General features: G+C 39.6%; 1 protein-coding gene and 1 non-coding gene across 2 annotated transcripts; one reads left to right on the top strand and one right to left on the bottom strand.

Annotated features, from left to right (window-relative positions):
* Window positions 1-4,457: 4,457 nt before the first annotated feature.
* Window positions 4,458-16,679, bottom strand: LOC102271434 (placental prolactin-related protein 1). Its single transcript, XM_070361063.1, is given in 6 exon segments — window positions 4,458-4,649; window positions 5,281-5,347; window positions 5,349-5,458; window positions 7,180-7,305; window positions 9,309-9,490; window positions 16,625-16,679. Coding segments are annotated over 6 exon segments (732 nt in total).
* On the top strand, window positions 11,870-11,978 carry LOC138985145 (U6 spliceosomal RNA). Its single transcript, XR_011462403.1, has one exon. It is a non-coding gene; the product is annotated as a U6 spliceosomal RNA (small nuclear RNA).
* Window positions 16,680-17,330: the final 651 nt, after the last annotated feature.

Genomic DNA, 17,330 nt, shown 5'->3' with positions numbered 1-17,330 from the left:
GATGACCATTATATCTACTAATGTGGGCAGGAATCCCTTAGAAGAAATGGAGTAGCCATCATGGTCAACAAAAGAGTCCAAAATGCAGTACTTGGATGCAATCTCAAAAATGACAGAAAGATCTCTGTTCATTTCCAGGGCAAACCATTCAATATCACAGTAATCCAAGTCTATGCCCCAACTAGTAATGCTGAAGAAGCTGAAGTTGAACAGTTCTATGAAGACCTACAAGATCTTTTAGAACTAACACCCTAAAAAGATGTCCTTTTCATTATAGGGGAGTGGAATGGAAAAGTAAAAAGTCAAGAAACACCTGGGGTAACAGGTTAACTTTGGCCTTGGAATACAGAATGAAGCAGGGCAAAGGCTAAAAGAGTTTTGCCAAGAGAATGCACTGGTTATACAAACACCGTCTTCCAACAACACAAGAGAAGACTCTACACATGGACATCACCAGATGGTCAACACTGAAATCAGATTGATTACATTCTTTGCAGCCAAAGATGGAGAAGCTCTTTACAGTCAGCAAAAACAAGCCCGGGAGCTGACTGTGGCTCAGATCATGAAATTCTTATTGCCAAATTCAGACTTAAAGTGAAGACAGTAGGGAAAACCACTAGACCATTCAGGTATGACCGAAATCAAATTCCTTATGATATACAGTGAAAGTGAGAAATAGATTTAAGGGACTAGATCTGATATATAGAGTGCCTGATGAACTATGGATGGAGGTTCATGACACAGTACAGGAGACAGGGATCAAGACCATCCCCATGGAAAAGAAATGCAAAAAAGCAAAATGGCTGTTTGGGGAGGCTTACAAATAGCTGTGAAAAGAATAGAAGTGAGAAGTAAAGGAGAAAAGGAAAGATATAAGCATCTAAATGAAGAGTTCCAAAGAATAGCAAGAAGAGATAAGAAAGCCTTCCTCAGCAATCAATGCAAAGAAATAGAGGAAAACAACGGAATAGGGAAGACTAGAGATCTCTTCAAGAAAATTAGAGATACCAAGGGAATATTTCATGCAAAGAAGGGCTCGATAAAGGATAGAAATGGTATAGACTTAACAGAAGCAGAAGATATTAAGAAGAGGTGGCAAGAATACACAGAAAAACTATGCAAAAAAAGATCTTCATGACCCAGATAATCATGATGGTGTGATCACTCACCTAGAGCCAGATATCCTGGAATGTGAAGTCAAGTGGGCCTTAGAAAGCATCACTATGAACAAAGCTAGTAGAGGTGATGGAATTCCAGTTGAGCTATTTCAAATCCTGAAGGATGATGCTGTGAAAGTGCTGCACTCAATATGCCAGCAAATTTGGAAAACTCAGCAGTGGCCACAGGACTGGAAAAGTTCAGTTTTCATTCCAATCCCAAAGAAAGGCAATGCCAAAGAATGCTCAAACTACTGCACAATTGCACTCATCTCACATGCTAGTAAAGTAATGCTCAAAATTCTCCAAGCCAGGCTTCAGCAATACGTGAACCATGAAATTCCAGATGTTCAATTTGGTTTTAGAAAAGGCAGAGGAACCAGAGACCAAATTGCCAACATCCACTGGATCATGGAAAAAGGAAGAGAGTTTCAGAAAAACATCAATTTCTGCTTTATTGTCTATGCCAAAGCCTTTGACTGTGTGGATCACAATAAACTGTGGAAAATTCTGAAAGAGATGGAAATACCAGACCACCTGACCTGCCTCTTAGGAAACCTATATGCAGGTCAGGAAGCAACAGTTAAAACTGGACATGGAACAACAGACTGGTTCCAATTGGAAAAGGAGTACGTCAAGGATGTTTATTGTCACCCTGCTTATTTAACTTATATACAGAGTACATTATGAGAAATGCTGGGCTGGAAGAATCACAAGCTGGAATCAAGATTGCTAGGAGAAAATCAATAACCTCAGATATGCAGATGACACCACCCTTATGGCAGAAAGTGAAGAGGAACTAAAATGCCTCTTGATGAAAGTGAAACAGGAGAGTGAAAAAGTTGGCTTAAAGCTCAACATTCAGAAAACGAAGATCATGGCATCTGGACCCATCACTTCATGGGAAATAGATAGGGAAACAGTGGAAACAGTGTCAGACTTTATTTTTTGGGACTCCAAAATCACTGCTGATGGTGATTGCAGTCATGAAATTTAAAGATGCTTACTCCTTGGAAGGAAAGTTATGACCAACCTAGATAGCATATTCAAAAGCAGAGACATTACTTTGCCAACAAAGGTCCGTCTAGTCAAGGCTATGGTTTTTCCTGTGGTCATGTATGGATGTGAGAGTTGGACTCTGAAGATAACTGAGCACCGAAGAATTGATGCTTTTGAACTGTGGTGTTGGAGAAGACTCTTGAGAGTCCCTTGGACTGCAAGGAGATCCAACCAGTCCATTCTGAAGGAGATCAGCCCTGGGTATTCTTTGGAAGGACTGATCCTAAAGCTGAAACTCCAGTACTTTGGCCACCTCATGCGAAGAGTTGACTCTTTGGAAAAGACTCTGATGCTGGGAGGGATTGGGGGCAGGAGGAGAAGGGGACAACAGAGGATGAGATGGCTGGATGGCATCACTGACTTGATGGACGTGAGTCTGGGTGAACTCCAGGAGTTGATGATGGACAGGAGGCCTGGCATGCTGAAATTCATGGGTTCGCAGAGTCAGACATGACTGAGCAAGTTTGGAGGCTGTTGAAGAGGCTGAGAAATGCTAATCCAGTCACACTGATCCAGTCTTAGTAGAGAATCACTCTATTTGGAGGATTTTATAATTCAGGGACCTACTAGGGCATGTTTGTAAGGCCAAATAATTAATGACAAGGATAGTTACTCTAAAAGAAAGAGAGAATGGCATCTCACTTCTCAGATAAATGTGTTTTTAAATCCAGCGTTCTGATCTACTTGGTGTCTATGTGACCAGTTGGACAATTGTCCAGAGGCTCCTGGCAGTGGACAGATGCACACCAGTATCTGCCATTCAATTGTTCAGAGTGTTTATGATACATGGGTTCCTGTGGGTCAGTTAGTAGGCAGCTGACTGTGGGCTGCTTAATTTTCTCCAGATGGTGCTTGCAGAGTGAGGGAAACAGAGAGGCTGTGGTGAATACTGCAGGTGGGGAGTTGTGGGTTCCAGAATATATACCCTAATTAAAAAAGAAATATGAAGTTGGGGATCACCAACTTGTGAATGTCCTGGAAAATCACAAGGATACCCCACAAGAGAAACACTTGTCAGTCAGGGGAATTTCAGATCAGTCCGTCTGGACCAAGAGAAGGCTACAACAGCACCATGTAAGTCAGTGATGTCAGAACTTTCCCATCTCGTTACCATCTACCCTGTTCCAACATGGCCCAAGGAATGAAGATCCAGAGAGGGAGAGAGAAGGAACCTTGCAAAAATGGACACATCTGCACTTCCTGGTAGGTCCCCTGGGCCTCAGCAGGGGAGAGGGAGACATTGAATAGGCTGAATATGAGATGGAGCTGACACTTGACTGACCTGGACTTGTGAAACCCAGAGTGATAGAATGTATGGAATGGCTGCAAGGTGATGCTGGAAATGAGGATGCAGTGGAGTGTGGGTGACGACAGCCACTGCAGGAGGATGAGCCAGTTCACCTTTGTATCTGCTATGGTCTCAGCCTTTGTGTCCCCCAGAAATTTCATATGATGAAATCCTGATTCTCATGGTTATGGTAACCCTAGGTGGGGCCTTTGTGAGGTGATGGAGTTGTAAGGATGGACCCTCTTCAATGAGATGAGTGCTTTTATATATAAGAGACACACAGAGCTCCCAAGCCCTCCCCTGTGTGAGGATACAGTAGGAAGTGTGTGACCAGAATGGACCCTGCATGACCCCGCTGTGGAAATCCATTTCCATTGTTTTTAAGCCTGTGATATTTTGTTATAACATCCCAGAAGGACTAAGACAGCATCCTAACAATCTTTAGACAGTTCAGGAAACCTCATGCTATTTACACAAAGGTGCAAAGCATTTATCTTGTCTGGTGTAACACTGTGATAGTTGGCTGAAAGTCGTGGCTGGCTTTCATAAAGAATCCTGAGAATTCAGTCTTCTTGGTAGCATGACCAGAACCATGAACAATTGTCTAATTCTTTGATTCTAATAACTTGACCCAGAATAATTGGCTGTGATTCTTATGGAATCTCTTAATGGTCTTCTTTGTAATGCCAGCTTCTGCTATTTGTGACTAATTTTAATAGGAGCTTCATTCTCTCAATTGTAGGGGTGGATTTTCTTTTGATTTACTCTTAAATGAAGATAAGAAATGTTAACAAATTGCCCTCTTAGATTTTGACATCTCTAAAGTGTCTGTGTTTATTTTTTTAAGAGGAGACCCATTACAGAGCATGCATTAAAAAGCTGTAAATTTCAAGAAGCTTGCTATGGGATAGATCATTATGACCATCTCAGAGCTGGATGGGATGGATGTGGATTTAGCACGTTTTGTGGGTTTGGCACGCCAGGATCTTGATGTACATGTCAACTTTATGTGAATCCCTGTGCAGGCAGTGGAACAGGTTATAAAATTCAGAATGACGCCTATCTTCATCGCTGGACGTCAGGGATGGGAGTCCTGACCAGTAAATGCGAGCCTTGTTCATCGTCTTCAAGACTGGAAAAATAATCTGAATACCCAAATGATAATGACTTCTTATGCATTTTATTAGTATTTGCTTATTTTTTCCCTTCTAATTATCAAATAAAGATTTGGGGAAGACATATGAATATAAAACTCTCTAGATATGGATTTTGGAGCCAGCCTATGAGAAAACTATTAGAAATCTAAAAAGTAGAAATGGAACTCAAGTTTAGTTTTAACTTTCTCTTTTCTTCCTTCCCACTCTCATCCTTTGATTTGAGGAGAACAGAGAAAGAAGACAAGTGGAACTTCAATAGCAGATGTCCTGGGATACTTTGAAGAAAAATGCTGATCTTGGAAATTCTGTTCTCTAGTACTATTACTCTTGAAAATATTTCAACCACCAGTGCCCAGGAAGAGGCAAGCTTTTGGTGGAATTGTGTGCAATGCAGGGAAGGCTGCACATGTCAAAAATTGCAGTGAAATTCTGATTCCTTTACAGTAGAATCTATCACTATGAATGTCTAGGCTCCTGCTTTATGTAGTAGCAGTCTAGCATATAGAAGTCATGAATCTTTTTCTTACAAAATGAGATATTTCCAAACTCCTTACGCATTACAGAGGTCACCTCTTTCATTCATGAAGAAAGCAAGAAAAGCCCTCTGCAGGACGCTCACCTGGCTGAATTGACTCTCTATGAATGCTTGAAGTTTGTCTGACATTTTCTCATTCTCATGGCACTTGTAGGATAGCATCTCTGACTTCTTTCATACTCTGCAGCTCTTTGACTAGATGGTACAGAGGATTATTCCAGGAGTACAGTAACATGAGTGTCCACTTACTAAGGTCTTCATTCTAAGCAACCATAAGAAAAGGTCTCATTAAAATAATGCTAATGCAGTGGATTTGGTAACATGTGATCTTTGCTCAGAGCAGCTGACCTAAAAAAACTTTTGGTTATTCCTATGTGCTGCAGAGATTTTTGAAGGTATTAAAAGTTGCAAAAGGATAAAATGTAAGCTGTTAGTTCACACTTTGCTGAAATATTAAAAATCTAGCTTAATTTAGGAACTGATTCTTCTGGTGTGTTCTAATTTATAACATAAAGAATTTTCTTTTTTCCTCTGAAATTCTACCACCATTCAGTGAGTTCTTTTGTGTTTGTATATTTCCGTGAGAGAATCTAAGTATTTACGCAAGTCAGTATGTGCTGCAGTGCCTGACCCAGGAAAGAGGGATTCCACCTGTGCCCACATCATTGTCACCCAGTGATTCATTCGTATTAATGAATTGATGAGTCCTTCCTATTGATTGTAGATCGGTAATTGCTTTATGATATTACAACAAAGAGACAAGGAAGAAGACATGACGTTCCTAAACAGGCTTCTCTCCTCAGCTGATCCCATACCAGCCCCCTACTGATATCAGAACAGTTGTTTTGTTGACATGTCTCCGGGCAGAAAATGGCACAGTGTTGTCTTTAGTAACAGCATCAGTGGGATTCACAATGGAGGGTCCCCCCTAGTTCACTACTACTAGCAGAATTGAGCCTGAAAATCCCAGGGGCTGAAGATTTCTAGTTAATATGCTTGATTTCTTTACAGCCATGAACTGTTTTACTGGTAAAGAACAGAGAACTGAATAGGATTAAATATAGTAATGCACATAAAGTGCTGAGTAAAATGTAAGGCCGTGTAGTAACTCTCAATAAACTTTAAATTTAAGCTTATTGAAAATCCCTCCTCTTCTCCCTCTTTGTCCTTTTTCCTTGTTCACCCTCATTATTAATGAGCTTAACAGGGCAAAAGAATGCTGGTATCGTTAAGAAGGTTGTAGAGAGAGAAGATAGAATTTTAAGGTAGGATGCATGTGGAAACATTTTAAATAATGTTAGGAAGAAGGATAATGCAGGAAATAAGAAAGGAGAGATTATAACAGTGAAAATTTGGAGCTGCCATAAAGGATTGAGGCTTGATATGTAAACTGTGTTGTCCTCAGAACAGAGGCAAGTGTTGCGGCCATGAGAAGCAAGGCAATGTTTATAGGACTTGTAGGGGAGACTTACAAATTAAGAATAAAAGGCGACGGAGGAGTCATTGAGAATGAAGAATGAAGGTATCAGAGAAGTAGAAGCAGAATCAGGAGAGCCTTGAAAGGCAGATGCGAGGCCTCAGATGGTGCAGTATAGGACTCCCAAGTAGGAGTCACTACTAACAGGGAGTACTCAAAAGGGGTGTGTTTCTTACATATTCATGAATTTTGCAATCTTATATTTTACACATGGAAGTTCCCATTCATTTCCTGTTTTCATACAGAATAATAGCTGCAATCCTGTGTCTAATGCATTGGTTGAACTAAAGTTGTCTGCATGGACAATTTATAGATCTGTTATTTATCTTGCTACTACAGATCTTTAGTCATCCCTTGATTTTGCTCATGCTTCATCAACTGCATAATATAATTCTCTTCAATTGCTTACAGTTCCTCCACCTTTTTCTGCATGTACAGTTACCATAACCTCTAATAATCTGAAGTCTGGTAACCTACATACTGTCTCATTTGATCTGGTGAAAAACCCAGGTGAAAGACTCATGTTCATCTGTTTGGGCTTTTTCTCTTTCTTCGGGAGTATGGAGGGAATTGGTGTGGCAGCTCTTGGTGGCATTGATATAGTACAGTTTGCCCTGGGCATATTTTTCATCCTGAAAGTGATCAGGCAATTAGTTAGGGTTGTTGGGCATTCAGTAGATGAACCCATTACCAGAACACTAACATGTTTGATAGACGTGTATTTTTTTTAATGGGGGGCATCACAAAATTTGAAAGTCATTCTTTTCCTACTTTTTCTATACATTGTCTCTATAAAAATGATTTTACATATAACTTTTCTAAGTTTAACCTTTTCCCTTCTCTGTTTTTTTATTATTATTTTTTTTTTTAGTATTTGAACCAAATATAGCACATATGTACCAATATTTGGTGCTTCCCAGGGGACACTAGTGGTAAAGAACATTCCTGCCAATGCAGGAGATATAACAAGACTCAGGTTTGATCCCTAGGTGAGGAGCATCCCTTGCAAGAGTGTACAGCAGCATACTCCAGTATTCTTGCCTGGCCAATCCTATGGACAGAGGAGCCTGTTGGGCTACAGTCAGTAGGGTTGCCAAGAGTTGGACACAACTGAAGTGACTTAGAATGCATGCATGCATGCACCTCTTGTTTACTGTATTTAACCAATATATTTAATATTTGTTTGTTCTTCCCAGGAAGAATAGTTGCTTTTTTATGTTGACAAAAAAAAAAATAAAGACAGTCAAAATGGAGGATAGAGAAAAACTAAAAAACCTAATGAGATTAAAAAAAGTTGGAAAAAAATGGACAGTCAAAAATGGAGGATTTAAAAAGAAAACTTTGAATTTAGTAGAAACCTTTAGCACAGCCTTTTTATTAGCTGTCTGCTCTACTGTGTGCTCCTTGATTGACCTAAAAGAATTAACATACAACTTTCAAATACCTTCCTCAGAAAGAGAATAATTGTTTCCAATTGTAAACTCCCCTTCTATTGTAGCTCAAAACCTATTCACTGCAAATCTTAAAACAATAATTTGTAGCTTTAAAAAAACTACAAAGTATTCATTTCTGTGACCGGGATTCAGCTTTGTTTAACATGTTCCATCCACCCAGTTCACTGCAGAGCAGTTCTCATTTATTGGCTATTTACTCTGAGCCTGGAGAAGAAAGCCCAGAGAGACACTGAAGGACCAGAAAATCAACACGCTTCCTTTTCCCCAGTCCCACCTGAAAGTGCTTTGTGTCAGGTAGTATTGTGGGCTGAATCTGTGTTCTTCAAATTCATGTGTTAGAGCCCTAACTGCCAAAGTGCTGTGTTTTGAAAAGGGTTCTGACTTTTGGGGATCCCATGGTCTATAGCCCACCAGATTCCTCTGTCCATGGGATTTCTCAGGCAAGAATACTGGAGTGCTTGCCGTTCCAGTCTCCAGGGAATCTTCCAGACCCAGGGATAGAACCCAAGTCTCTCACATTGCAGACAGATTCTTTACCATCTGAGCCACCAGCGAAGCCCATTAAGGTCAAATGAGCTCTTAAGGTGGAACACTGATCCAATAGGTTTAGCGTCTTCATGAAGTGAAACACCAGAGAATTCTCTCTGTGTCTTTGTGTCTCTGTGTCTTTTCCTCTATCTCTCTCCCCCCCCCCCCATGCTTTGTGAGGAGTCACAGAGAAGCCAGCCTGGGAAAAAAGAGTTCTTACCAGAACCTCACCTTGCTGGCACCCTGATCTGGGACTTCTAGCCCCCAGAACTGTGAGGAAAGAAATTTCTGTTGTTTATTCCACTGAGTCTATTGTATTATTTTATGGCATTCCTAGCTGATAAATACAAAATCATTTATTTTGGAAATTTAAAAAAGAAAATGAATGAAAGGAAATTGAAAAAAAAGTTATTGCACTTCTTAGGAATCTTTGAGATTTCACAAAACTGATCCTTTCTTCGATTTCAACATCTTATGAACTGACGGCTTCTTTGACCTAGAGACGGTGTTATTGCAGCCTTCTTGTTTAAAGGATAGTATAGCCCTGTCACTTAGGGGAAGTTTCCTTCTGGGAGCCTGGTGGGCTACAGTCCATGGGGTCGCAAGAGTCGGACACGATTTAGCAACTAAACCACCACCACCAGAGTACTTACAAACTCATTGAACATTATTGTGGAAAGGTTATGGAAGTCATGGGAGAGGCTGGCGGCATTGATAAACACGTCTGTAAGGGATTTCCGTAAGGAGACAAACACGTCAGGACTGCAGGATGGGCATGAGTTGCCTTGGCACAGGAGCAGATTAGACATGACCAGCAGCAGCAGCAGGCAGGACCCTGTTTAAATAAAAACATGAGCCATTCTGAGATGATCTAGTCACCTGAGGTCATCAAATCCATCCTGTGGAGGGAAGCCTTTTCTTTCCCTGTTGCTCTGATCAGGAGTTCTTGCTGTAGAAGCTGGGGTGGGGAAGAAGGAGCACCTTCTGTGTAAATTTAGATGGATGATGATATTTGCACAGATAGAGAGTTGGAGAAGTAGGTTATTCCATGTATTTTTGAATTGCTCCCAGAAGTACTTCTGTGCTCTGCAAACATTTGGAACTTAATTCTGAGCCAGAGTGTTTAGGCCATTTTTTTAAGACAGTTTAATGTTGGGACTCTGCAGACTCTGTGCAGCGAGGCCCTCTAGGAGTTTGCAATTTTTTTACTCTACATTGACTAATGCTTGAATTTTAGACACTGAAATGACAAGAAAAGTCCAGTTGATCTGTGTGGTTTACCATCACGCTGGGGTAAGAGTAAACACATGACTGACTGATCACCACTATTGAGTACAGAGAGAATACTAAGAGAAAAAGATACTGTACCTTGGATCTGCTCACTCACCTTAGTAACCCCATGCATGTCTTTGATACTTTCCCAAAAGCTTTAAAACATCTTAAAATTTGTGTTTCACAGGAACCCTGTGAGATAGCCTTAATCTTCACTATGATCATCAAGTTATGTTAATGAAGATGTGATGACTTGGAGAGGGCAAGTAATTTTCCCCAGGTCCCATTATTAGCAGATGCAGGTGACTGGGCACCAGTACACTCATCTGTTCACTTCCTGATGTCACATCACACATGCCTGTGGCCCTCGGTCTGCATGTGTGTAACCAGGACCACATCAGGAGCTGTGATGACTCTGCTTAAAGAGAAAAATATTTTGTCTTTGACTGCAAAACAGCAGTGACCCTAGAACATTGGTTTTATCCATTTGTTCTGCTCTGTCTATAAAACACTCACTGTTACAGTCTTTGACAATTATCAGTGTGGGGGCCTGGTTCTCCTGGCTAGCCTTTCTTCTAGGCACCTTGGCAGCTCTTCTACTCTTATCCATCTTTATTCTTCTCATTACGTTTGTTTCTTCGAGAAAATAGCAAATAAATCTCCAAATGGTAACACAAGAATATTACCTGGTCAGCACCCAAGACAACGTCATTGGCTCTGCAAACAAGGCCTGCCCTTTCCTGACTTTGACTTTTTAGGACAAAATTTACCTGTCTGGTCGGGAGTACATCCTGACAACCCATGGGGCTTAGTTTTTGAACCATCTCCAAACATCTCCTCTTTGACAGTAGAACTAGACCTTCATGCTTCCATGATGTATTGTAATATTTCAGAAATTATTCCTGGCCCTACCTTTGGCCAACAGAAGCATAAATCATAGACTCTTGCAAGCATGATTTTAATATTACTTTTCCTGTCTGACCTTTGTAAGTAAGCAGAATTTAAGACTAAAGTGAGCAAGAATTGAGTTTGGACAAGAGAACTGATAAAATAGAGATTTTATCCTCCTGAATGAGATCTGAACATGATTCTTTTTCCAATTTACCAGAAGAGTGATAATTTAATTAAGGATAAGATATCAGCATTTACTAGGTTTTCTCTGCTCTTAGTTAGTTTAAATGGGCATGGTATCTAAGAATTTAAAATAGGTATGAAAATAAAATTAGGTGATGAAAATCAAAAAGTGGTTCTCAAAATGGACTACAGCCCACATATAAGTTTGGATTTTTGGGACTAGTCTCTGCCATTCAACTTTGGAAAATAAAGAGCTTGTCCTCAAAAACAAGACATATAAGTTGGAGAAATTTGGGACTATCTCTCTCATCAAGTAAAGAGCTTATTGTGACAGGCAAGGAGGATAATAGCTTATATAACAGAAATATATTTGTGTGCATATATTTCTGTGCATGTATACATGTGCTATGCATAAATATATGCTTAATTCCTTCATGAAACTTTGGACCTTATAAAATTCAATTTTATAAGAGGTGGTAAATATAGCAGAATACCCTAATTCCTAATGTAATTGATCATCTATTGGTAGATGACTAACTATATGATTTTTTTTCTGTTAAATTGTTTTTTTAATATTTTATCTCAAATACTTATTTTTTTATTTTTTTAATTTAAATTTATTGATTTTAATTGGAGGCTAATTACTTTACAATATTCTATTGGTTCTGCCACACATCAACATGAATCTGGCATAGGGCGTACATGTGTTCCCCATCCCTAACCCCTCTCCCACCTCCCTCCCTGTACCATCCCTCCGGGTCATCCCAGTGCACCAGCCCCAAGGATCCTGTATTGAACCTGGACTGGCGATTCGTTTCCTATATGATATTCTACATGTTTCCATGACATTCCCCCAATTGTTATACGTGTGTTTGCTTTCATAGCACATATATTAAAAATTTGGAATAATACTGAGAAGATTAGCATGACCCCTGCCCAAGGATGACACACAAATTTGTTAAGCCTTCCATATTTTTCTGTAACAGCTTCAAGGGGTGGGATGGGAAGGATGGTGGCAAGGAGGTTCAAGAGCATGGGGACATAGGTATCCCTATGGCTGATTCATGCTGATGTTTGGCCAAAACCAGTACAGTATTGTAAAGCAATTCCCCTTCAATTAAACATCAAGAAATTCAATTATAAAAACTGTTATTGGGGATCATATAACAGGTTCAGATATCCATTGTATGATTAAAGAGGATCTGACTGGAAACTGATGATGTCAATTATCATTGGTTAGTGATTCATTAACTTTATAGTTGAATGAGAAAAGTAAACTAACAAACACTATTGTCTGTGATTCAGTGTCATAGCAGGCTATAATCCTTGTCTGCATTCACTTTTAGGTGGTGTAGTGCCCAAACTTTGAAACTGAGGCTGTTCCCAGAAGCGCACAGTCGTGAGTCCTGCCCAGGGTTTTTGTTCCTGATGCTGGAGGCTTCTGTTTGCTGGTCACTAAGGCCAAAATTTTCTCTGCTGAGCATTCTCTGGGTCTATCATGTGCACAAGTCTTTATATTTTGGTTTTCTAATTTGATTCTCTTATTCTTTTGATCAGACTACCAAGTCCCTTTGATGATTTATTTTTCAGACCTTTTGTGCTTTGATCTTTCTGATGCTCATTAGTGTATTTGCTTCCATGTCTACCTTTCTGAGTAGTTTTCAGCATCTACATAAACCCTACCCTATTCTCTTACTGTCTGGATTTTGGCGTTTAGCATCAGCATATTTTTATGAACTTCATTTTCCTTCTGGTGCAGTTTCTGGTACACAGTTTAAGCTGGTTGGCTCACATCTTGCTTGTTCGTGTTGTCTCCAAACAATTAGAGAACTCTGCTTTCTTTCTAGGCAATACTGCCCTTCGTTTTGATACCGTTGCTAATTTTCTGTGATTTCCCTTCCTGCCTCATAAGCTTTGTCTTTCTCAATCTACTGTACCCTGAGTACTATGTGCTGTATGTTGTTATTACTATTTTAAATCAATATCCACTAGTATAGCAGAGAATTAAAGGCAATAAAATTGCAATAGTATTAGTAATAATACATTCCCCAAAAATGTAATCCAGTAATGCTCCCAGTTTTAAATGACTTTCTATGCATGTATTACTGAGGTCCCCTACTCATTTTTCCATACTAGGTGTTTCAATTTTGAAAAGAATGTAGAAAACATTGGAGTGGAAAATTCTGAAAATCACCTTAGATTTTAGATGCCTCAAGATTAAGTATGTAATTATTAGTTTGTTATAGTTAATAAGGCTATTCTGAGCACATATAGCTCAGTGTCGGGTGATTGCTATTGGGTAAAGGATGTATACTGTGAACTGCATCACCAAACAGGTGATTGGAGATAAAGAAAGCAATGCCAGGAAGACACAGGCTTTTGTTCTGGAAGGAAAAACTTACAGGGTCTGTCATCTACAGTCTACTCTTCAGATTTTTCAAAACACTTACTCTTCCTTTGCTCATTTAATAATTTGGGTTGTTTGATTTCTTTTCATACTGAGTTGCATAAGTCTCTTATATATACTTGGATACAAAGCCCTTACCAAATATGTGATTTGCAAAATTTTTTTCATTCCATAGGTTGTCATTTCATTTTACTGATGGCTTCTTTTACTATGCAGAAGGTTTTGAGTTTGATGTGGTCTCACTGGTTTATTTTTGCAGTTCTTGCCTTTGCTTTTGATGACTGAGTTGTTTGAGCTGCTTGTATTTTGGAAAGCAATCCTTTATCAGTTGTTTTATTTGCTATTATCTTCTTCCATTCTTACCAAAAGACACAGACTGGCTGAATGGATACAAAAACAAGACCCATATATATGCTGTCTACAAGAGACCCTCTTCAGTCCTAGAGACACATACAGACTGAAAGTGAGTGGATGGAAAAAGATATTCCATGCAAATGGAAATCAAAAGAAAGCCAGATTGGCAATTCTCATATCAGAAAAAAATAAACCTTAAAATCAAAACTATTATAAGAGATAAAGAAGGACACTACCAAATGATCAAGGGATCAGTCCAAGAAAAAGACATAACAATTTTAACTATTTATGTACCCTACATAAGAGCACCTCAATACATAAGATAAACACTAACTGACAAAAAAGGGGAAATTGAGCATAACACAATAATAGTAGGCATGTTAACACCACACCTATACCAGTGGACAGATCATCAGAACAGAAAATTAATAAGGAAACATAAACCTAGAAGGAAATATTAGAGCAAACAGACCTAACTGATATCTTCAGCACATTCCATCCAAATGCAGAAGAATACACTTTCTTCTCAAGTGCACATGGAACATTCTCCTCATCTTGGGTCCCAAATCAAACCTCAATAAATTTAAGGAAATTGAAATTATATCAAGAATTTTCTCTGACCACAACACTATGATACTGCTATTGCTACTGCTGCTAAGTCACTTCAGTCGTGTCCGACTCTGTGCGAGCCCATAGGCAGCAGCCCACCAGGCTCCCCGTCCCTGGGATTCTCCAGGCAAGAACACTGGAGTGGGTTGCCATTTCCTTCTCCAATGCATGAAAGTGAAAAGTGAAAGTGAAGTCACTCAGTTGTGTCTGACTCTTAGCAACCCCATGGACTGTAGCCTAGGAGGTCCTACATCCATGGGATTTTCAAGGCAAGAGCACTATGATATGAGATATCAATTATAGGGAAAAAAAAACTTTAAAGAACACAAACACATGGTGATTAAACAACACATTTCTAAAAATGAGTTGAACAGTTTACTGAAGAAATAAGGGAAATCAACACATTCCTAGAAACAAAGAACAATGAAAACATGATGATCAAAAACCTAGAGGATGCAACAAAAGCAGTTCTAAGAGGGAAGTTTATAGTAATACAAATCCTACCTCAAGAAACACATTCTATAGACAACCTAACTTTACATATCTTTAACTCTTTTTAAATTTCTCTTATCAATGTCTTAAAGGTTTTGCATAAAATCTTTCAACACCTTGCTTGTTTATTTCTAAGTGTTTTATCTTTTTTTGATGCAATAGCAAATGGGATTGTTTTCTTTATTCCACTTTCTGATAGTTCATTGTTGATATATAGGTAGACAACTGAGTTTCATATATTGGAATATAGTAAACATAATGTATGCTCCATCTTTAAAGAATAGACATTTTCCCACAAATAAGACATATAGATGATCAAGAGGTATATGACAAGATGCTCAGTATCACTAGTAATCAAAAGAAATGCAGATCAAAAGCACAAGGGATATATCCTCATACCTGTTTGAAAGGTTAGTACCAAAAATGTAAGAAATGACAAATGTTATTGAGGCTGAGGAGAAAAAGGAGTGTTTATGCACTGTTGGTAGGGATGTATACTGGTGCAACTCCCATGAACACATACTGTGGAGGTTATTCAAGAAATTTAAAAGAGAATTTTATGTGATCCATTATCCCACTTCTGGATATATAGTCAAAGCAAATGAAGTCATTGTCTCAAAGAGAGATCTGTATTCCCATGTTCATTGCAGCATTATTCACAGTAGCCTTGATATAGAAACAACAATCTTTCAACAGGTGAATGGATTAAAACAATGTGATGTGACATATATAGGTAAATATTATTTAGCCATTAGAAAAAGAGGCTCCGCTGAAAGGCAAGAACTTCCATTTCCAATGCAACATGGATGAAACTGAGGGCATCCTGTCTGACTCTTAGCAACCCCATGGACTGCAAACCTCCATCATGGGAGATTCCACAAATGGAGTGGGGTGCCATAGGTAAATACTATTTCTCAATTTGTGGCAACATGGATGAAACTGGAGGGCATTACACTAAGTAAACTAAGTCAGAGAAAGACAAATACCACAGGATCTCAACTATAAGGACTTTCAAAAAAAAAAAAAAAAAATGATTGCCAAAGACTGGAGTAGGACAAATAGGGAGAGTTTTTTAAAGGTTACATATTTTCATGTATAAAAAATTAATAAGGTGAGGATCTAAGTTTGAGCTTCATGATCTAATCATGAGATTGAACAAGCTCTGGGAGTCGGGATGTACAGGGAAGCCTGGCGTGCTGCAGTCCCTGGGGTCACACAGAGTGGGACATGACTGAATGACTGACTGAACTGAAGAGAGTGGAACTTACCTGTGTTCTCCTCAAAAAGCAAAAGTTAAATGTGTGTGGTGATGACAATGTTACTTAATAGAAAGGGAAACTCGTTTCTAATCCATGCACAAATGGGGTGGACAAGATGACGGAGGGGTAGGTGGAAGTGGGGTACACCTCTCTCCACTGATGCATCAAGAACGTCTAAAGACGCAGCAGTTCTCACAGAAGACCAGGTGAATCCTGGCAGGACTCCCTGACTACTGAGAAGGAACATCCGGATCCATACAGAACTTGGTAGGACAAAGGAAAGAAGGGACAAGGAGGAAGGGGAAAGAAGGAGGAGAGCAAGTGGGACCAGCCTGAACCTGGGGGAGAGGGAGCTGAAGCGCAGGGGAGAGATCCCCGTGTCCATGGCCATCCACTGGGACGGGGGAGGCATTTGAAGCTGTTGGGGAGTGAACTCACTAATCTGTGACAGTCTGAACAGAGTGAGAACCACATAGACAAGCCATGCTGCAGCCTCTCATACCTCGGACAGGGTTGTAAGTCCACTGGTGTCCACGGAAGCTGGGAGCTGGAGCCATGGGGATTGTGGAATGATCCCAGGGTGAGGACTCCTGTTGACCGTGGGGAGTCAGCCTGATGGGATGGGATGGAGGAAATCTGCTGCATGGAATGCTTCTTAAGGAAAGCCATGAGGCCATAAAAGTAGGGTTCAACTGCCTGTGGAGTAGAGCTATCTCTTTCTCCATGCTGGTACCTGTAGGTTGAGCAATAGAGAAAGACTTCAGTGAGGGTGGTCCTTGAGTGCCTGATGCACTAATCAATGGAGAACTTTGAATGTCTATATACCCGACCCTACACTATTCTCTGTCTAAATTTTGGGTTTTAGCATCATAATGTTTTTATGAACTTAAATTTCTTCTGGTAGAGTTTCTGGTTTACAAATTAAGCTAATTCCTGACAGCTGGCACGATCTTGGTGTTTCAAGAAACTTTGAGAACCTTCCTTCCTCTCAAGGCAAAACTGCCCTTTACTACCATTGCTGACTTCCCATACTTTCACTTCTTGCCTAATATATTCTATGTCTTTCTCTATTCGCTATAACTTTAGTAGTATGTATCCCTGTGTTGGTATTAATATTTATAAAAATTATTAATGGATGCAGTAGAGATCCAAAAGGACTACAGTTACAACAGTAGTAATAAATAACCCCAAATTATAATCCATTAATG

This window comes from Bos mutus, chromosome 23 (genome assembly GCF_027580195.1).
Source record: "Bos mutus isolate GX-2022 chromosome 23, NWIPB_WYAK_1.1, whole genome shotgun sequence".
Taxonomy (NCBI): Eukaryota; Metazoa; Chordata; class Mammalia; order Artiodactyla; family Bovidae; genus Bos; species Bos mutus.
This window is presented reverse-complemented; position numbering and strand designations above follow the sequence as displayed.